The 23,982-nt window shown below is 36.4% G+C and overlaps 1 protein-coding gene across 1 annotated transcript in view; it reads right to left on the bottom strand.

Moving 5' to 3' along the window:
• The window catches only part of LOC128990140 (uncharacterized), a 36,833-nt gene extending 23,454 nt beyond the window's left edge, over positions 1 to 13,379 (bottom strand). Inside the window, exon 1 of the mRNA XM_054412403.1 lies at positions 13,271 to 13,379. Within this exon, the coding sequence (XP_054268378.1) occupies positions 13,271 to 13,294 (24 nt within the window). The 5' untranslated portion in view covers positions 13,295 to 13,379. The remainder of the gene's footprint in view (positions 1 to 13,270) is intronic.
• Between the last annotated feature and the right edge of the window lie 10,603 nt (positions 13,380 to 23,982).

Genomic DNA, 23,982 nt, shown 5'->3' on the forward strand with positions numbered 1-23,982 from the left:
TGGTGAATCGTTTGTAAGCCGCTATGAAGGCTTCTGCTGAGTAGTTGGAAACCAACTCTAGATGAATAGCTGAGGTCGCCGAGCAGATGAACACCGCAATATAACCTTTGTAGGTTTTTGCTCTCTTTCCATGCCATGTTTTGATTACAAAAGGGCCTGCGTAATCTACACCAGAGTGCAAAAAGGGACGTGATGGTGATGTTCTTGTAGGAGGAAGCTGCCCCATTAATTGTTGAGCTCTTTGAGAGCGATAACGAGCACAAGTAACACACTTTAACAGTTCTCGTTTGACGATAGGTCTACCTCCAACAACCCAGAACTTCTGACGAACGGTTGCAAGTGTACAACGGGTGCCACTATGCAGAGTCCTGAGATGAGCATCATCTATCACTAGTTTTGAGAACTTAGAATTCTTCGGAAGGATATAAGAATGCTTTGAATCATATTCTAATGAAGATTGTTCAAGTCTGCCTCCAACTCTCATTAAACCAGTGTTATCGACAAAGGGGTTAAGACTTATAAGATTAGATTTTTCTAAAGGTCTGTTGTTTTGTAACCGCGCAAGCTCATTTTTGAAGGCATGTTTTTGAATGAGTTTTACCCACAACAAAAGGGATGAGTTGAGATCTTGAGGAGTTAAAAAAGATTGACAATTAGTAGGGATGGATTTTTTTGTTTTGGCAATGAACTTTTGACACCAGGCAGTAACACGTAATAGTTTTGACAGTGTTGAGAAGCGCTCTAGCATTTCTGGTTCTGGTTCAAAGTTTAAAATGTGGCAAGTTGATTGAGGGATTCGCAGTTCAGATTTCGCTGCTTGAGCTGGATCAAACGTCGTGGATGGCCATTCATAAACATCTTTATTCAGCCACGGAGGACCCGTCCACCAAAGCTTATGGTTGCTAAGGATTTTAGCAGTAACACCTCGTGAAGCACAGTCGGCTGGATTTTCATTTCCTGCTACATACCTCCACTTAGCGAGCGGTTCTGTCTCTTGTATAACACTTACTCTGTTACGCACAAAGTCTTTCCATTTTGAAGGTTGATTTGTGATCCAGGTTAGGGAAACCATAGAGTCAGTCCATAACCATGCTTGGGTAGATTCTAAGTTGAGCATTTTCCGAACATACTTTACAAGTTTTACTAGTAGTGTAGCAGCAGTGAGTTCCAGTCGAGGAATCGACATTGTCTTGAGAGGAGCTACTTTAGTTTTAGAAATAACTAAACTAACAGTGATATTTTCACGATTAACAATTCTTAGGTAGACTACAGCACTCATTGCAAGCTTAGAAGCATCTGAAAATCCATGAATTTCTACCGAAGATAGTTGGGTAAGACCAAGATAACGAGGTACTTTAACTAATGGCAAATATTGTAGGTCAGCTTCAAGGAGTTTCCATTGGTCTTGCAAGTGATTAGGTAAAAGTTGGTCCCAATGAATTTTTACTAGCCAAAGTTGTTGCATGAAGTGTTTGAACCTTATGATAATAGGAGAGACAAAACCCAAGGGATCTAATAACTGACCTATTTGAGAAAGAACGTTTCTTTTCGTGCATTTGTCTTTTGGACTTAGAGTAGGAAGAAACTGAAAATCGTCGCTGAATCGATTCCATGTAAGTCCAAGAGTACGTATACTGGAGGATTTGTTTATCAATAAGGAATTGCCTTTTTCGCAATTACTTTCCGATATGTATGATAGTACATTTTGATCATTGCTGATCCACTTCTGTAAAGGAAAACAACCTAATTTGCAAAGCTCGTCAGTCTGTTTTACTACTTCTCTGCACTCTTCAATCGAGTTTGCACCACCAAAAATGTCATCCATATATCTCCCTTTTGTCAACATTTCACTAGCTTGGGGATATGCATCACCGTGATCGACGATAAGCTGATTCATTGTTCTTAGGGCGAGAAAAGGAGCGCATGATAACCCATATGTAACAGTCTGTAGTTGAAATTTTCTAAGATGACCATTTTCCATCCAGAGAATTCTTTGAAGATCTCGATCACTGGGATGTACTAGAATCTGGCGATACATTTTCTCGATATCAGTGGCAAATACGAATTTATAGCGCCTAAACCAAGTGAGAATATCAGGTAGTTCTGTTTGGAGTTTTGGACCACTGTAGAGTACGTCATTCAAAGATAATCCTGAACTAGTTGGGAATGAGGCATTGAAAACTACTCTTAATTTAGTCGTCGTGCTAGAAGGACGCAAAACACCATGATGAGGTAGGTAATATATGGGAATGGTAGAATCTATTTCTTCAATAGTTTCAGACATGTGACCAAGGTCCTTGTATTCTTCTATGAAATTAGTATACAAGTTTTTGTACTCAAGATCGTTTGAGAGACGAGTATTTAGCTTTGTTAAAATTTGAAAGGCTGACGATTGAGATTTTCCGAGCTGATTGACTGTTTCCTTCAGGGGAAGTCGGACTTGATAGCGACCGGAAGGTTCTCTAGAAAAGGTTGATTGATAATGTTCCTCACATACTTGATCATCAGGAGACTTGACTGATTCTTTAATTTGAGGAATTTCTTCCTGTACCCAAAATTTTTGAAGAAAATCATCAAGTTTGTTTTCAATCAAGCAATGAAACATTGATGAGGTAGATTTATTTTCCGTCATTCCAGTAGGTCCAGACAAGATCCAACCGAAAATTGTTGCTTGTGCTACTGGGGAGAGGGGTGGACCTTTAATTAGACCAGGAAGGATAATAGACGTGTAGATGCCTGCTCCTAGGACTAAATCTACAGATTCAGACTTCATGAAGGCAGGATCAGCTAGTTGAAGTCCCTTTATATGATTCCACGATGAATGATTTGGTGTTATCGATGGCAAATTTGATGTGAGATTTGAAAGGATGTGACAAGATAAAGAGCAGCTAACTTTGGTATCATACAGAGAACTAAGATTGATTGAAACTATACCACGAGTGGTTGGGGCTTGATGTCCACCGATACCAACAAGAGATACTGAGGAGTATGAACGCTTCAGATTGAGAGTTTGTACTAAGTATTCACTGATGAAAGAGATTTCAGATCCTTGGTCGATTAAAGCTCTGGCAATAACACTATTTCCCTCAGGACCAATTACCTTAACTTGAGCGGTTGCTAGGAGCACAGATTGTCGATTAATTTCCTTAAATGGAAGCATGTGATTAGAGGAGACGTGTGAGCTTGATGATGTGTTATCTGTAGATGAGATGAATTTGTTAGGGATGAGAGAACTTGACTTTTTTATATGAGGTATATTTGTAGTCTGGCTAACAGCGTCATGAATTAGAGTGTGATGTCTTTTCTTACATTGTAAACAAGATTTATTTGAGCGACAGTCCTTTAACAAATGTGAACCAAGACAGTTGAAACATAATCTTTTGTTCACAAGAACCTCTTTTCGTTGACTAGGTACTTTTTCACGAAACTCCTTGCAAAATGCTAAATAGTGATCTTTACTACACAGTTGACAATCATTTCCTATATTGGACTGAGATTTTGCTACAATTTGTGCTGAATGTACTTTAAGATTTTGATGAGGTTTACCTTTACATTGTAGTGTAGTTACCGTTACATCGCTTGGTGGTGTTGTTCGTGACTCAATACTTTCCAGGGCTCGAATACGACCTTCGATGAAGGTCTGAAGATCTTCTAGGGTGGAGGGTTCTGTTGAGACTCCGTAACGAATCTCCCATGCTTCGTGTGTCTCTGGGTCTAGTCGTTGTACAATCATGTACACCAAGATGTGATCCCATTTATCTGTAGGAGATCCTAGCGCTTTGAGGGAACCTAAAGACTCATTGATAGTAGACATGAGGTGATTGAGACCACTAGCAGATTTATTTTCTAGAGGTTTTAAATTAAATATATCATCCAAATGCCTTTTGATTAAAACACGTTTGTTTTCATATCTAGTCACAAGTTTTTCCCAAGCTGGCATGAAATTTTCTCCTGTTATTTGGAAATTGGTTAGCAATTGAGCAGCATCACCTGACAAACTGGTTTTGAGATAGTGTAACTTAGCTACATCAGTTAAGTTAGGATTTTGGATCACCAGTGAAGAAAAAAGATCATGGAAAGGTTTCCAAGACTGGTAACTTCCTGAGAATTGAGGTAGAGATATTTTAGGTAGTATAGGTTGATTTGATTTACTCATAGAACTAGATGTATTGATATCAGATGTGCTTTGATTTTGTTGAGAATTTACCGATAGCTCATCTAAGAGAACAAGCATTGCAGATTTGCTTACCATATATGCTTCAAGTGCTTGACTGTAGTGATCTTCATTTATGTAGGCTAGGTCTTTTAGTATGTCAGCTTTTGACTCACATATTTTCTCGTGATCCCTCTCGAATTTCCTCCATTCTGCTTCGATAACATCAATCCGGGTTTGTACTTGAGGCTTCAATATAGTTGTTATATCCTTTTCCTTGAAATAGTCTGTGGCTTTTTCTAAGACTTTTAAGCGTGTTGCTTGAAGACCTAGTTTGGATTCTAGGGACATAACTTCAACTGAGAACAGGAAATTTTCTTGATTACTTTTATAACTGAATTGAAAAAATAACTGTTAATTACTTATTTAATCCGGCTCGAAGGACCAAATGATTAAAGAATTTAGATACTGATGGATAAACTTAGATTGAACGATAGATGTAGATAGATAATTAAGAGAGAAAAACTAGATGATGTTTTTAGTGGACTGTATTTCTTTAAACTGAACAAAAAGTAAACATGATATAAAATAAGACCAGCTGTTAGAAACAGTGAATTAGAAAAAATAACTTTAAACAATGTTCCTTAGACGCAGCTGTTAGTAATAGCCCATACAGTCAATGGCAACCAAGGGACCTACAGTTTATAGTGGAATGCGAACCACATTTTTGCCTTGGTATATACGAATTGGTCTTGTTTTCAGGATAGTACTGCGGATAGTCGTAGTACTCATTGGTGCGGACGTTAATCCACATTAGCACAGAAAACATATAGTAGTATGTTTTCTGTGACACTAGGGAATCGCATCCACAGTGCATGCCTATAAATATCCAGAATTCGTTCATTGTGTGTTTTAAAATACCAATTATTGTCTCCCAGCGGGCACCTCAAATGAGGCGTTCCATTTCCGCATAGACATATTCCCCGTTATTACCCACATTGCACGTGAGACTCGAAGGCTGCTGCGGCCGTGATCCCTGTACTCTGGACTCTGTGCTTTGTCTCCAGTAACTGCCTCTAGCCTCTAGCCAGGTTATGTAGTGTGTATCCAACCGTCCTATCTGCTAACTACACACCGTGTACTTGTGGTAATTTATTGACCTAGCCACTAATGTGCGTGTGTGGCAAGTACGGCGTGCCTTACCACTGATCTCACTCACGAGGAAATTCCTGAAATTCTCGTTGTTTTGTTGTACAAGTCGGGACTCACGAAATACGCAAACGAACTCTGTGTGGTGGTAGTTAGGTGTATTTATTGGGTTTAGTTATTTACATTTTTGCAACTAGTATAGTATAGCTGTTAGGGTATGGATTTAATAGTCACCCAAGAATTGAAATGGCACAGTAGTGTATTTAAGCCAAGTAGAAAAAAGATAAATTATGATTAAAAACGTAAAATGAAAAAATGATCTTCCTTTTCAGAGATAAATCGTATATATAAAGCTACATCAACTTGGCCAGCAACAAAAATAGTAGAAAATATAATTTTAGTCACTAGCGCATTCTGTGTCTGGCTCACACAACTAAGTTTTTTTTTTTAACTATTAATTAGCATCGACTATTTGGTCCATATAGATGGGACGTCTAATTCAGTATCCAATAATTGAACCCTGCTTACTTCTGGTATTAAAACCATTCGCCATCATGGAAAACAGTGAAGCAGCTCTCATTTACTATGTGAATACTTCGAGACTCTAATAAGACTGATTTGTCTTCTTTTAACTCCCAATAAACCTAATCCGACAATAAAAAGAGTTTCATTTATAAGGTAAACGTGCACATACCTTAAAGCTGGGTCAGATATAAAATAGTTGAATGAACATTGAACAGCTTGGACTCGAGTTTGAGCACTTGAACTTACACATTAAGTAACATTGGACATCTTGAACTTGACTTGGAATATTTTTAAGTCGACATTGAACACCTTGACTTTTCCATTTTGTTTAAAGTTGAACAAGAACCTTATGAGGTGTGTGTATTTTCCTGATTTTGGTATTCTGCTGTGTTTTATGTAAATAATGAATTCCAAACCCAAAAGGGGAACAGTGAAAGACCTTGTTAGTTCATTGCTTAATTTAAGACTAATAAAATCCCTTTGCAAAACTGCAAAACGATTGTATGTTTAATCACAAGATCAGTCAATCAAATATGTTGTTAGACGAAGCTTCAAAACGCTTCGTCCTGGACTTATAGATCCTTGACTCGGCAAGTCAAATTTTAAACTCCAGAGTCCAACCAGCCAAATAAACTCCAGAGTCTATTAAGATCTGGGCTTCACTATCACCCTGACTCAGCAAGCCATTTATTTAGACTCCTGAGTCTAAAGCCGGTTTAAGTCTAGAACTTAGCTAAATCCCGAACTCAGCAACCGGCCCTAAATTTAACATGAATTTTCAGATGTTTCTCAAGCCTAGCCATCTTTGCATTTAAAGGCTTGCCCATATCTGAATGCTCCTAATTGTCACAAACAAACAAATCTAACAGAGTGTACACCAAAATATCGAACAATGGATTAGGATTTGTAGAAACGTTATATAAAACTTAACCGCAACATTTTTTTTTAATACCGGGAAATTATACTTCTTGCAAATTTCTACCGAAAACAACTTTTAACCTTGATACATAGCTTCCCCAACCTGCGCCGGGTTGTAATTCAGTACCAAACATGCGCATTTGGATAATGACGGTGGTCCACCTTGCGTAGGCGAGCAATTAAACAGCTGTAAACAGGGCTGCCAACTGTTGAATGTGGAGTTAGGCTGCATGTTTGTGTGGGGGGAGATATGATTGGGCTGACTAATAACAGTGAAAGTGATTATAATGCGAAAGGTCAAGGCTTATGGTGAACGGGCCGCGCCGCGCCGGTCTGAGCTCACAATAACTATGTGACGCCACCATGGAACTGCATAAGGAATATGCAACTGGCCTGTCTTGTGTGGTAAAAACTCAGAACTTTGGTTTGAAAACAACTTAAATTTGAAATCTTGGGATTCAAAAGGAATAGACATTGTCATAAACCTGACCTTAAAGACTGTGGAAATTTTGGGCCTGACAAGACTAATTTGGGTATTCTTTCTTTGGTGCAGTTATTCTAAGTAGTTTCCTTCGTCAAACATATCCAAACGAATACATCACAAACAAGTCAGAAAGAAACTATTGTACTAAGGGAATATATCTTGTGGGTTGAAACTATAGGGAATATGCAACCGTCCGTTCTCTTGAGTTTTGAATAACAATAATTTGTATTTAAGTTTAAAAATTAAATTGTTTGACCATATTTGAAATAGAACCTCATCAACTGACATATAACTTAAAAAGAGAAATTTCCAAAAAAAATGAATATACCCCCTAATACTGAAGGATCATCACTATAACTGCACAAATAATTAGAACCTCACGGTTCTGTAAGAAAGAACCGTGAGGTCCTAAGTTCGCCTCAATAAAGGACTTTTCATTCATAACTGTATATAAATTTAATATGAACAAATACACGTTTAGTATGAAAAAAATATTTGGGAATGAATTTATCCTGGGTCAGAATTGCTGTAGAAGCTCAATATAGAAAATACTTGGTGTGTGTTACCGCTATGGATACCTCAAATTTACTACATATCTTTATACGTCCTTTAATGGAGCTCATTTTCAAAATTCTTTAAATTTTAAATTTCAAAATACTTGTACATGCTTTTGGATTTTTCACACGGGTTTGGTGAAATATCCACTTAGTCTCTAAAATCTTCAAAAATTATGTTGAGGCCTGTGGAGGGTAATTCGTATGGACAAATTTTTAAACACGATCTTACCCTATCATAGCGTTTCCAATGGGGAGGACCCTGGCAGGTTGCCCAGGGCCCAGGTCGGAGGTGACGAGATGGGATTCCGCAGGGATCAACGGTCCCCGGTGTTGTTAGAGACCGTTGAACTGGGCGGAGCCCCGGGTGACGAGGTGATGCGGCTATTTTGAAAAGTTCAACTCAGTTTTGACTTTTTATGTCTTCTAAGTTCATCGATATGTTTAACTCTTTCTTTTTGGAGAGATGAAAAAGGTATGGTTGAGGCTCGACGGCTTGGTCATATTTCCAACGTTTAAGTTGTAGTTAATTTTTAAATAAACCATTTTAATAACTGAAATATAACGTTTTTTAGCTGTAAGACCAGGCAAAATTAATAAGGTCTCCCCGACTAACTTTGCCTTATTTGTACACAAAAAACGTTAGATTTCAGTTATCTTCTGTCCGATCCTTTTGATCTTGGTATCGTTTGATAAGGAATTAAAAATGCTAAAAAAGTAGCCCTGAAATATTTTTTTGAACTAGCCGTTAATGAGTTATTTAAGCTATAAAAATCCAAACTGCCGCCGTTTGAAATTTACTATTGGAACAACTTTATTATTTTTTCTATTATAGGTCTTGTGTATGTAAACATGGGTACCAAATTTCATAATCATCGAATGAAAAACTTCACAAAAATTGGCGGATAAGTAAATATGCATTTTCGGACATTCCTTCACATAAACCTTTTTCTTCCTTTTAGTATGAGGATTCATTTCCCAAAGTCCTGAAACGTTTTTTATGGACACCCTGAATAAGATTCGAGACCACCAAAGGAAATAGATGAGTCAGTCTCTATAAATTGGTCATTATATTCCTAATGTAGAGTAATTATCAAGGTCAAAACCTCAGCGCGGTCAAATATTTAAGATTACGTGAATGATATTCAACTAACGAGTGGCCTTTCCTAACGAAGGCATTATGATATAATCACGGTTTCAGCCTCCGCGTTCAACGATAAAGTAGAGTTTGTGTTTGTAGCTGTTGTAAAATCGCTTTATTTATAGCAAGGGAACAGAAAAAGATAATCTACAAAACCGGTTCTATAATAGTGTTACAGTTTTTGTAACAAAATCGACGGGTTAGATATTTGCAATTTATTTTTTGTACTACTATTTCTTGTATCGCTAATTGAATGGTGTTACGAAATGTGTTATAGCCTACAATGTGTGATTTATTCTATAAAACATCGATAATGTATTTATGCAGATCTTATGTGTCACTTTTATCTTGGTATGTTTTCATTTCAAATTTTAAACAAAACAGATTATCTGACCTTTTTTAAGGTTGAATAATATTTAAAAATGATTTATTAAATAATACATTGTTGTGGGTGCATATTAAATAAACTGACGCCAACCAAGAGTTACGATCCTAAAGTAAAAGTATAAAACATATAATTTTATATTAGCATTTATATGTGCAAAACTTCTTTCTAGACCACTCATTAAAAAGGTTTTTACATAACAATTCTCGTAAGCTGTAACAGATTCCTTTCATAACGCAATATTAAAACTTGATATAGGTTCAATAAATGATTATAGGATACACTGTTGTAGTAGTGTTCTCCATTTTTATTCACGCTATAAGATGAAGATATTCAGCGTTCCTTAGCAATTCAGGGGGCGTGGTAGAAACAACACCCATAAACAAATCTGAAAACACGTTCGCTAAAAATAGACCGATCGAAATCCCGATCACGTGAACGGTAATTTGGTCGTAGCTGACGGCGGTTGGCTCTGGCTGGGGAAGTCCAAGGAGTTACTGATAACAAGGGCTTGCTTTCAAGGTCACAGTTACAATGTGAATTGTTCATTCAGGTAACATTAGTGTGTTACGTGGGCTTTGTCTGTAGCGCAAATAGTCAGTATGGAAAGAAAGGTTACGTAAGATCGCTTCACATTTAGAGCAGATCGGAGTAAAACCGCAAGAATGTTGTTTCTACAGAAAAGTGGTGATCGTATGCAGTATTTCTCGGTAGAGTTCCCTCAAGTATAGACAAGAAGAATTAAATATAGACTGTCAGCTTTGCTGTGGTTACCATGGTTACCATAGGTTCTGGCGCACACCGCTGGGAGCGCTATGTACTTACGGCCCACGTACTACGTAACTACATGGTGCTCCCAGCGGTGTGCACCAGAACCTATGGTAACCACAGCACGGCTGACAGTATATATTTAATGATTTTTGTCTATGCCCCTACATACTTGGTGGAAAAAATGTATAACATAGTACAAATTGACCTTATCCGCTTTGACAGAAAGTAATTATATTCATAGTCGACGGTAGCGAGCTGGTGTGTTAGAGCGCGGGCCTTCGGTCTCTGAGGTCCCGGGTTCAAATCCCGCCAAATCACCAGTGGATTTCTTCTAAGTGATGATGCCGCAACCCCTAGGTCTAGCCTGAAGTAACGTGAAAAACAGTTCCGGGCTAGGCGAAAAAAATATTCATGGTCGAAGAGCATGTCATTTATTTGTATAAGGTTTGTGTAATTTTAGCACTATTGCAAGACACTGATAAAAATTAATGTGCTTTTCTAGTAGTAGAGGTTTAAAAGATTTGTCAAAATTTCGTAAGTTAATATGAAAGACTTTTCATAGCTTTGTTAACACAATGTAGAAAACTGTACATAAAAATAAAAGAAACGTAAGAAAAAACTTTCATCAATAAATTTGTGCTCGAGGCCCAAAGAATTTGAACAAAGTTAAACGAAGAATCAAATAATTGTTGAAAAGGCAACAAAGAATAAAAGAAAACAATGCATTTTAGGAACAAAGATAACAATAACTATTTCCCAAGTTGTTTATGCATGTAAGAATTACAAAAACTCAAAATAAATTACAAATTGTAAATGCTATTAATTGTACAAAGGAAGCCGCGTAGAAAAGCCTTTTAAAGCTTAAGCCTAACTAAGGGTGCGTTCACAAAGAAAGCTGGTTACAAGTAACTTACTTTCAGCGCTTGTTCCAAGCGCTTGAGAATGCTGTTGTGTGTTCACAACAAACGCTTGCATTTCAAGCTCAGTGTAGTCTCAGCTCTGGTTGAGACAATATCTTCCTCAAGTGATGAAGAGTTATTTTTTTATTGAAAATGTAGAATTAAAAGGGTGTAGAATTAGGAAGGTGTTCATGCAATTAACCGTGGAAGTTAATCACGTTTAATTACATCCTCAAGAAAATTGAAAGTGTTTTAGTGAAATTTTGGGGGGATTGGCATGAGCTACCTATCCATGCACCAGAACGAATTTTGGACCAATAATAAAACCTAAAAAATACTTGAAGGGAGTTTTAAACACCCTATGTAGCTGATTAATTATGATGCAAAAATAATATTGTGAGATATATTCAAATGTTTTAATTTTCTAGGTAAATAAAGTAAAAGTATACAAGTTTCATAAAAAAAAAAATCCAACACAACACTTAATTAATATTGAGTTAAATATGTTTGTATACTATCTTATATATATATATGTTATAGTTGTCCTATTGGTTACGTTATTGAACATTCTAGGAAAAACCCACAATATGAGGGAAATATTTTTTTTGGAAATTGAAAGCTCTAAATACTTGAGCTATCAACTCATCGACATCCACACTGCACTGTAGTTTGTTAACTGACTGGTCCGCTCAATAAGCGCCGGAAAACAAGTACGAAACGTTCTTGCGTGCTTGTCAGAGCTTGTAACAAGCGCTTGCTAGCCGGCACAAGCTTTGTCTGTGAACACACACGCTTGATACTATGTTAACTTTTCTCACGCCGGTTCGAGCTTGTAAGCGCTTGCCAACAAGCGCTTGTAACCAGCTTTCTTTGTGAACGCACCCTAATGGAGACAAAAAGTGTTCAGATTGTTTTGGCCATTAAAGAGACATGTTAATTGTATAATTTGACGTTTACAGTGACGCGACGAGGTGACGCCGGCACCAAGGAAGCAAACTTAAGTTAATTGAATGGCTTTATGACAGGCATACGAGGACAGTCTTGTCATTTACATACTGGCCGGGCTCATAAATATAGAAAATCGTTTAGGCACCACCTTTATGACGTGTAATGGACTGATTTTGTTTATGTCTTTTCCAAAAGCTCCGCTCGACGTTTTTTTTTGTCAGTGGTGACTATTTGAAAACGCTAATTTTGAAAGCCATTAATTGTTTTCTGTTATGTAAAGTTCATCGTATGGTAAGATCTTTTAAGTTGAATTATCAGCATGACAACATTAAGATGGTGGATAAAATACAAATTTAAGGTAGAATAACGGTACTCTATTTCTTTAAGCTAACTTCATTTGTGGATTAATTACGTTTAAAATAACTATAAGCGTTTGAACTCTAATCATTTAATATTATCAGAAATAATGTATAACTTAACTATTAGGCCATTGTTAAAAATATTATTGCATTAATTGAAATAAAAATGAACAAAGGTTCAAAGGTTCAAGGGAATGTTGGATTGAACTACAGCTGATTCACTTGTTATTTCAATGACGTAGATAGTGCATGTATTTGAAATATTGAAGATTTGTTTCGTACAATTATTTGTTGTAGGCCTACAAATATTTTATGTTACAGTTTTCAGTATTTATTTTAAAGCTTAAAATAGCATTCAATGATACTGAAATGATGGGGTTGAAATCGTGGCCAGAAACATTAAATTGGATGACTTACAGAAATGAGCCCTCCTTTCAATTAACACGATGAAAACTCAGGAATAAATTTCCCTAGTTTGTTTAGCAATACATAGAACACTAAGACATAACCAAATATATTTAACCAGCAGTACAAAGGAAAACACAATCAACCGTGACCCCAATTTAAAACACTTCACAAATTAATAAAAATAAATAATTAAAAGGATTGAATTACTAAAGCCTTTGACACAGTGAAGTAGACATTACCTTAACCTTTTATAAAGTTATAGCCAATTTAGAGTAATAATTACTTATTTCAATTAAACCTCAGAAAATTGGTTGTAAAGGTCCATTTTATTTCGTATAAAACACATTTTTTTGTCTTGTCAAACTAAAAGTGTAATTCATTGTTGTCTGTAGCACTTTGTATATCCCCATCAACTATATATTGAAAAACTGAAATAGAATTAACTTCCACAGTAGCACTTGACTTTAGGCTCTTTAAGCTATCTATGAGTAAAAAAAAAAAACTGGCGACAGATCCTTATTGGATGCCTCCTTCAACACCTTAAGTGAAGGCTAAGTAAGATAAACAAATACTGACCAAAGTGCAGGCCACCGTAGTCATGACTATCACTCGCTAGGCTTCATGCTGAGCACTTAGTACCGCGGCACAACGCGGGTCACAGTGTACTGGGCCTGGGCTGGGGACTCCGCCCTGCTGGCCACCACCGCCCGCAAGGTCACGGACTACCGGGGAACCCGCGCGAGCCTGACCCACCCCGGGGGTGCAAAGCTGAGCAATAATACTTGATTTTGCAAAAAAATACTGTTAAATTCTTTGACTAGTGGCTTTGACTATCAAAGTAGACACATTACATACCAATTTTAAAGTTATAGCCATATTTAGAATGAAAATGAAGAAATTTAATTGGGTCACCTGCAAAGTGTGTTAATCACTGTTTTCTGTAAAAAAAAACGGCAACCGGTTGAAAAAGCTAACCTGTAAAGACAATTTATCGTTGTACTATGGTTGTAAAACTTATTTCTCGAGGGATATAATTTTAGACAGTGGTAGGCTCTGTGGGCTCATTCAACAGATGTTTATAATTTTTAATGGCATCATTTGGTATATAGGATATGATGTGTGATATAGGCCTATTTTTGGGCATACAACTCCAAAAGCTAATACATTGGATAATGAAGTAAACGTGTATTATGGAACAGCAGTAGCTAAAGAAAAGTTGAATATACTTTTCACAAAGGTTTCTATTGTTTTATTTTCTTCCATATTTTACAATACTAAAACAAGTTAAAAACTTAACACCTACTATGGTATACAGTACAGTGCATCAAGTTGTCCTCAATTTTTGCTTGGTTAAAAATGTCGTTTACACAACAGAAATCAGTAATAGTAATAGTCGTACAATAATTAGTTGGAAGCTCAATAATTTAATTAGGTTTATTTTTATCGTAAACTAGCTAAAAGTTTAACATGTAAATGAGACGAATAACTAATATATAATATATATAAACTGATATTTAAATAATTTGGCTTATATTTGTTTATTTTTGCCAGGTACAAAGTAAATTTACAGTCTACAAGAAAATGTTGCTCCCTATATCAATTTTAAAACCCAGATTATTATGTACAGTTAGATTTTCAAGAAACATTTTGGGTAAATAATTACCATATTAAGCAAACAAATTTGTGAACTATTTTTGGTGTAATCGCCTTTTGCTTATGGTTCTAGAAAAAGTATAGACTGTCAAAGGAAGGTACCGGCGCCCACCGCTAGGAGTGCCGTGTAGTTACGGCACACTCCGCTGCAGGCGAGGAGCGCAGGAGCCGTATGCTCTGCAGCGGTGTGTGCCGTAACTACACGGCACTCCTAGCGGTGGGCGCCGGAACCTTCCTTTAACAGTCTTTTTTAATTCTATTAGTCTATGGTTTTCTACTATGTTCATTCTTTTTCTGAAACTGGCTATTGACTTTGAATATACAGTACAAGCTGACATAATCATCTGTATGGTCTATCAATATCCAATCTTTATTCAAATATAAAAGCTACTTAAAAAACTTCAATCTTTTTGTAAAATTCGAATTTATTGTTTAGTTTACGATATCATGAAACTAATGTTGTTTAAAATATTGTATAATTTTCAGTAAGTTATCCTTTTAGTTTGGCTTGGTCAGTAATTAATTGTATAATTTATTGTCAACAGAATGCTCTGTCGGTAAGTCAAACAAATTTTCACTCTAAAACTGGATTGGTACTACTTAAACATAGGACATCTGCAAAGGCAAAGATAAGACAGACAACAAAACAGTCGTAGTAGTGCTGATTCGTGGGTTTAGTGATGGCCATATACATTTATGACTCTCACATTAACGACTACAACGTACTACAGATGAGTGGAGGATGGACAATGGTCGATATACGGCCCATAAACAATCATTGATGGGTAAAGCCCGGCCGTTACTCGCCGTTAATGTACAGTTGGGTGCACTGTACTGTACTGCGCATCGTGTTTGGGCGGGCATTAATTGCGCCAACTAACCTGAGTCAGATAGTTGGGGGATAGCCCAACTCCGCGCGGTGGTCAAATTTAAGCCGAGGAACAGTTTTATGGCCCCCGAAGGGTCTAGTCCAACTCCGCGCGGTGGCCGCTAGACTTCTAATCTCTACGCTACCTTGTTGTGCTTTCGTATGAGATATGATGTGTTTAATATAAAATATTCTATATACATACCGTGTGTCCCCCAAAGTAATGTTACACTTTTATTTGTTCATAGCTAACTTACTTTATTCATGTGACAGGTAGGTTTGGTTTGGTTAGGTTAGGTTAGTTAGATTAGGTTGGATGGGTTGGGTTAGGATGATGCGTAAACAAGGACATTCCTTCTGCCGGCAACTCACCCCTACCTAGCTTGAACATGGCGCAACTAAGGAACATTTTTGGATCCTTTGAGGGCTTGGCACAATTAATGCACGACCTCGTGTTGTGAACTACCATTGTCTTTGGACTCTGCAATTGTCATATTTTTTGTTGTTATGCATAATATAATATTAAAATTTCTTGGAATTAAGTTTCGAACCTTATTAAAATGCGTAATTACGTATGGTTCCCCTCGTTTTACTAAATTAAGATTACACATAATATGGATATCTTCATTCGTAAGCCATGAATGGTGCTGTACATAGTTTATAAACCAACTTGACGTGGCTCTCAACGGAAGACCAAGAACTCAGTGATTACCTGGATATAATTGAAACTTTTGTAAATGTGTGCATAAATGTAGTGTTTCACATTTTCCCTACCAACAATACACATGCACATAGCTTTATCAATCCAAATTGAACACGATAATTCCAATGAGAATTCATGCATTTCTGGATAATTTACACACAACTAAATATGATTTTAAAACATCTTTTACAACAAATAACATGTAATTCTTCCACGTTTCACGATCTTGTGTACGATCAGGTGTTCTTTGATATTTTGTTGCTTTTCATGAAAAAGAATCTTGGCATGTCTATTTGAAATTCTGTAGGTGGTTGAAGTCATTTAGTCCACCTTAAATTTATTTTGCTCACCTTGCAAGGTTACCATGACAAAAAGTTTTGTGAAACCAGTTTCATGGAATCCCATTTCTGGAACAATAAGTTCCCCTCATAAGTTACATTATCACCTCATCAGCATGTCTTTAGCATTCTCTGACTGACACAACCAGATCAATTCACCCCATCATTCAGGAATTGTGAAACATAGATATGCTAATTGTGCATAGTTGAGGTCTTATTTATTTCAATCGAGACCAAACCACTTCTCACAAGACAGACTGTTTGACTGTTCCAATAAATATGATTCTGCTAAATGAAGCTTAGTAAAGTGGATAGACCGAATATTGAATCCGATTGCATAATGCATTTGTGGGAGGTATTTCCTTCTAAGGGTAGCAAAGTGGACATAATTTAGCTTGACTAACAAGAAATTCTTATTTTCCTTTTTTTTAAGACAGAAAAGTATTTACTGGTGAATCCTGTACTTGATTTAATCTAGTAGAGTGTCTATGCAGACACGGTGACGAACTCGATTGGCCAAGTGAGTTTGTTTCTTGTCGTTCCTGAATTAGACTAATACAAAGAAATGGTTTAAGTTTCCATTATTCCAAAGTAGTATGCTTGAGAAATTCATGCTTGAGGTATTGAAAGATTGCCAGAAATAACTTCAAACTAGGAATCTTGGCGAAGGACAAGCCTTTGGAGTCGGACTATGAATGGAGTCCCAATTTGGTTAAAACTGAGAATGGTTCCAGCGTACTTGAGGATTTATAAACTCTTTACTGAACATTCCTCAACATTATAAAAGCTATACAGTTCATTCTTGTTGAATAATACATTCCATCCCAGACGTTACTATATTTTTTATTTTTCCACTTTAGGGTCGGAAGATTCAATATATTTTCGGGGGTAGGGAAATTGTGCCCATGTGACATGCACTAATCCCTTAGGGTGGGATGTAATCCGGTAGGTTAGTTGCGCCAAGACGGCTTGTACAATGGATCTCTCAAAATGGTAAAGAACAATAAAGTATTCGAAAAGCCAGTAGCCAGTCAACGAAATAGTCCTTACAAAGATGGGGCTTCTGAATGAGTTAAAGGTGAAAAGTGATTTATCTATTTTTGCACCAAAGCTAATGCAACACTGACACAATAAACCAGTGTTATTTAGGGGACATTAAAACAAAAAAAAATATATGATACAAGATTAATCAGTCTTTGGATATATCTATATGCTCAATATTCATTCTAGGCCAGCTGTTAGTGAGGCTCATTACGCTTGTGAAGGGGTACCCACCTTTGATAACGTATGGGCGCAACTAACCTATCTTCTTAAGGGACCACCATATTCGTGGGCGCAACTAACCTACCTTCTGAAAGGGTCCACCAGATTCGCGGGCGCAACTAACCTCCCCATTTATGGCCCTGGGCTAATTATTTACGCGATTAACCCATCATTTATTTGTCCTTACTTGACTAAAATATAACAACCACACACATTCCTAATTTCCTAAATATAGTTTCATGATTCTTCTTTCAGTGAATGATGAAAGTTGTCGCCTTCGTGCTCGGGGATTGACAGAGTTTTTGGGCTCTAAACACAAATGTTGTCCAGTTAATGTTCAGCCAATTATCCAACATCAAGACATTTAGGAAGCCTACACTGTATTTCGGTAGTTGGAGGGTGCGGGTGGCGTAGTTCCGGCCAGGCGGTATGCACGGCTCTCTCGGTTGCTACAGGTGACCTTGGCTAACAGCTGTGACCTTGCTATCACCACTATCAGCTGACACAGATAACTCCCCCTACTGCACCACTACATGATTCTGCTGTTCTACTTCCCTAATGTAACGTTTCGGTAATGCAGTTTAACTGTCCTAGCTGCAATCGCGTTTATATGTCTGCATTTTAGTTTAGTTATTATGGGAGAGATTTTTGGGGAGCATTTGATTATATTACCATTGCCAATTACGTTGTGACACCAATTAGGTGTGTTTTCAACCCAAATATGAATTAAGGATGAGTGTAGAAAGAAGTGAGATCCCTTGTGTTGACTTAGATCAGCTGTTTCGCTAGGACCATTGATTAAAACCCCAATGATCAAGGACATTAGGTTGGTTTAGTTTCGAAAAAAATCTACTAACATTTCTCAGGATCGAACCGTCGACCAAGTGGTATAACCACTCAGCAGAATAACCCACCAGGATCGCTGGAATAATTCTCTTGGGTAGAAAAACTCATTCCAAATTGACAAAACCTCATCTACAAAGGTTTGTCAAATTTGCAAGGAAAACTTACAGGAGGAGTTGATAAAGGTTAAATAACTCGTTAGGAAAACTTACATGGTTAGAAGATAAAAATTAAATTATATGGATATCAATCATATCATAATTATAGCTAATGAACTATAATTATGATAAGATTGATATCTATATAATCTAATCTTCATCTTCTAACCATGTAAGTTTTCCTAACAAGTTATTTAACCCTTATCAACTCTAATAATTTTTCCTTGCAAATTTGCGAACCTTTTTGACGAGGTTTTGTCAATTTGGAAAAAATTTTTCTACCCAAGAGAATTTTTCCCGCGGTCCAGGTTGGTCATTCTATCGAGTCGACGCATAGTTCAGCTTTCACGCATGAGATCCCTCAGTGAACATTGCAACAATCTGCACAGCTGATATTTATGCGTTGGCCGTGACTTCACTACATACCGCAAATCACACACTGTGTATATTGTAGGCAAGTATGTGAAGGTTCGTGCCAAACTATTCAATCAGAGAATTTATGCAGTTTATGCATAGTAGAAAACGTGTAGAGACGTTAGTTGTCATCCAATAAACCCGACCGTTATCTATCTATCTATACTATAGGTGTCTGTCTGTGTGTCTGTGTGTTTGTAAGGGATAAACTCAAAAACTACTGAACCGGTTGGGCTGAAATTGGACAAAAATAAAGCTACCACTCCGAGGATACATATAGAACTATTTCCCCTTTGGTATTGAACTAGGCCTCTGCCCCGGGCGCTTTCAAAATTCTGAGGTGAGAGATTTTAAAGTAATAATATTGACTGGTCTCCATGGTAACAAAGTACAATCTCACAAAGTTTAAAAAAAAACAAGCAGACTGTCAAATGACATAATTTTGATTTCAATTTCGTGAGGATTGCTTCAGCCGACCAGGAGGAGAGTATTTGAAAAACAAAAGCAGGAGTGTAGTATAAGAGCTTAGCTTCGCTCAGATCAAGCGAAATCGAGCGAGATTGAGCTTCGCCGTTCAATTATTCATGGATATAGGAAATAATATTAACATTCTATAATCATTGCCGCATCAACCTAGGCTCTTATCCTGAGTTTTAAAAGAATTATTTTTTATATATATTATTGTGTAAACAGTAATAAAATAACCCTGCCGCAGCAAACCTGCAGACCAAGCGAATTCCCATTAGCCTAATTATAATTTCACAAAAATGCTTATAAAAATATGCTACGAACAGGTTTGGAACTATTGTGATTTTGTGATTGTGATTTTCGTTTATAATACAAACCATTCAACATGTTATTTTATCACGAAAGTAAAAAACAATACACAACGTTTCGGGATCTGGAATCTGATCCCGTCTTCAGGTGAAAAAACTTAACTAACACATTACAACTAACAATACACAAACGACCAACCTAAGTTGGAATACACTACCGAGGGTAGTAGTCAAAAAATATGCCCCCCTCAAAAATATGTACTACCCTCGGTAGTGTATTCCAACTTAGGTTGGTCGTTTGTGTATTGTTAGTTGTAATGTGTTAGTTAAGTTTTTTCACCTGAAGACGGGATCAGATTCCAGATCCCGAAACGTTGTGTATTGTTTTTTACTTTCGTGATGGAAAATGTCCGCAATAAACCTTTGAACAACATTAACTCACCATCACCAACAATGAACTTCAAACAAAGAATGTTATTTTAATTATACACCTTAAAATCTATAATTGATTTTATATCCTAGATAGATTAAATAAGTGTCACAGTCTGAGTTAACAAAAACGTACTATTGAAATGTGATGATTAGCGTGACTATCTAGTTACTGTACACGAAACTGCTTCAAAATTGACCATCAATTCTTGCATGACAATCGTTCATACGATTGTCTTGAACAAAGTTTTAGTAATTTTTTATTTGTGTTGCTAAACTAAGAAATAATTCCGAATGGCTACTATGGTTTCAAGTTTATTTCTTCATTAGCAACAACTAACTGTAAACCCCTTGTGCTATTTTAGCAATAAGTAAATCACCTCTCTTGAAATTTCTTTTACCGTAAAGCCATGATAGAGTACGAATACAGTAAATATAAATACAGGATGTTCAAACGACTTTGTACAGTTGAATATAACTCTGTTCTTGTTGACGATTATAGTTTAAATAGTTTACTTTTTTATTTTGTAGGCCTATAATTTTTGTATAGTTACTTCATCCACTGTCGCTGACTGAATTGACTTGAAGTTACAGCTCTTTAAATATATCAAGATTTAACCACAAGGTCTTATGTACCCTGGTCCGTAAAGTTTGTTAAACGCAGCCGTGTAATTTCAAAGCAGGTAAATATATTTTTGCATTCAACTTATGAAAAATCCATCCAATTTCAACTGTTCAACCCAAATGTTAAGCCCAGTATTTAAAGAAGCCATCCTAGTGTATAAAGTCATATATTAACACTTTCAATTCATCAGCAAATCATATCGCGTGCAGAAGCCAACCAATTAGACGCGTGACAAATGCTGATTAAATAGATGTAGCAATTAAATAAAGTCGTCTTGAATTGATTAAGTGGCTTCAGCAAGTCAAACCAGTCCAGTCCAGTCCCTCAAACCCAGTTGTTGTTGGCGCCAGTGACGCTGAGCGGAGCGGCTGAGGTACACGCCTGCTAGTTAATCATCCCACAGCATTATTATCTCGCTACTTAATCTCTGTTGTTATAATGATCTATAAAATTATTTGCGCGTCCTGTATTTCAAGGTCGGATGATTGCCTGTTTCGCACAAGTTTGGGGTTTTGTTGGGTAAAGATTCGTGAGGAAGGTTCTGACTTTTTTGCAATGTTTTGAATATAGTGAACATGCACTTGGCCGATTTTTTTTTCGATGTTACCTGTTCTCTGGGGCTGTACCCGGAAAGTATCAATTAAAGGGATAAGTATTAGAATGAACTGTGTCGTTAAATATTTAGTTACGTCATCAAGACACAACACAAAGGGCGGACATTAAATTGCTCCAACTGACCTGAGTCAGGTAGTCGGGTTTACTGAATTGCGCCAACTACTCCAGGGAGCCACCCATAGAACTATAAACTTGTTGTAGTTCTGTGGAGCCACGTTAACTGCGCCAAGTTGTGGTCCTCTTTGACTGTATAATTGAATAGGTTAGGTTAGGTAAGGTTCAGTTTGGGTAAGGTTAGGTTAGGTTAGTTTAGGTTATGTTAGGATGACACGTAAACAAGGACATTCCTTCTGTTGGCAACTCACCCCAACCCGGCTTGGGCTTGGCGCAACTAAGGAACATTTGTTGAGACCCTTTGAGGGCTTAAGCGCAATTGAGGAACCCTTTGGCGCAATAATGCACTACCTCCTCCAGTGTATGTCGTGCTGACTCAGCCAGAAACTCGCACACAAGTGTCGAACTATAAGCTGGTCAAATGTTTGTCTACTGCAGACTCATTTAGTAAGTGACTTAACTTAGACATTATGATTTAAATATGAATATTGCTTTGGCTCTGTCCCCATAACACACATCTGGGTATTAGGTTAGTTTAAATGTCTATCTAACAATCTGGAGTTCGCCATTTCGATCCTGATGAAAAGTCAGTCGCTTTTTGGGGTTAAAAACCGGATTAAGCAGTACTTGATTCTTAATAAATGTTCCTGGCAAAAAACCTAGCCTTAGTCAATAACCAAAGCCACACACATCTCACTCCTCCCATCTTCTAATTATATTATTTTGGATAAAGTATGTTTTAGATGTTTCCTTAAGTAGTGGCAAAGAATCATTTAAGTACTTCTAGTAATAACAAATCAAGTTTATATATGTCGTTCGTACTGATCACGTTCCAAATAAACTGAATGGCATTCCACATTTGTTCAAATCAACTGGAACATATTATTTCTCAAATAAGACTGTTAAAACCACTCTTTTACACAGTTCAAACTGATTTCATATTTATATTAATAATTACGACATAATTCAGCGCTAACATTTTAGCCAGGTATTTTTATTCTGTTCTTTTATAATATCAAATATTATATTTTAATCCCCAACTGTTTTAAAAAGTAGAATATTTAATTGGATTACTTAATAAATATTAATGACTTCCACTTTTTCTAACACTGTATAATAGATAAAATACAAAAAAAATACTTCAAAACCAGTTCGAATATGTTCAATGATTCACGATCTTATCGCATTAATTCTACAAATATTGTAATCCAAAAATATTGTAAAATATTCCAGAAATATTGTAATCCAATAAAATTGTAGCTTAAAATCAATTAGTGAAAACAGTTAATATTTAAGGCTCCTGGATATTTTTAATAGCGAATAGTATAACAAATGTAGGTCTATAATAAATGTTTTAAATATTTACTAAAGTAGACAATTATTACTCTCATTAATTTATGTATTAAGTTTTAGATTTGGGGGAATGCACCAGACAAATATGCAAAACAATCAATGTATGCACATTAAGATATTTTCTTCCAGTTTGGGAGTACTATATAATTCTTGGTGTCCGGAGGTGCCGTAGTTTTTTATTTAATTTTACACTTTTATTTTTTACAGTCTTTTTTACTGAAAGGACTATTTTAAGACCCAGCTATAAATATTACTGTCAGCCCCAAAAAGTAACAACCAATGGAGAACATTAACGCAGTTTTCGACAACTCCTTCAAATACTAGAAGTTAAGTTTGGTTTCATATAACCACTGCGGCTAGCATTCTCACAGTGACAGGCTGATTGATGGTGTAAGTGAAAATTCCACGAAGATACTCAGGGTTGTCAAAATTGCAAAAACTGCGTTACTGTTATCGGGTAAGCTAAAACGAATACAAATCCTTTTGTAGAATATCAAAATAAAATATTTAACGCACGGCTAAAATCGTCAACATTTCTCCAATAGGTAAAAGTTTTCGTTTTGAGATATCTGATGTACCTAAAACCAGCAATAACACAAATATTTTGTTTTATTAACACATTAATAATATGTTTTGAGTAGAATTATTAAAACTAGAGGTCAAAAACTTGGTACGGTAGTGGTCAAAAACTTGACCAAAATATGTAGGCTAATGTACAGGCTTCTCTATTTTCATCTTATGCTGTAAATAAAATATGTGATTGGAATTTCTTCCATTTGTTTATATTTCGTTGCTATTTCGTCACCAGCATGGCAATCCATAAGGCCCATGTTTTTATTTTTATTTTATTATTTCAAAGTCAATTATTGTGCTTATTTTTGAGCCTATTATAATTTATAAAGGGATTATACACATCTACAGAAAAATATCTCTCTAACAGTAGGTGAAGATTTTCTCTGCGATGCACACGAGCTGAGAATAAACGTTAAGAAACATGCGTGCCTATTAATATATAGATAAATAGTCTACATACTGGTAAAAAAACGAAAAACTAAAGCACAACTCTTTCCTAACCTCGTTTCTGTTAAGCCTGTTAGGCTTCACTCTGATCTTTATAAAGCCCATGCACACAACTT

This window comes from Macrosteles quadrilineatus, unplaced genomic scaffold, assembly GCF_028750875.1.
Source record: "Macrosteles quadrilineatus isolate MER2022 unplaced genomic scaffold, UCM_ALF_1.0 Scaffold_3__2_contigs__length_128488019, whole genome shotgun sequence".
Taxonomy (NCBI): Eukaryota; Metazoa; Arthropoda; class Insecta; order Hemiptera; family Cicadellidae; genus Macrosteles; species Macrosteles quadrilineatus.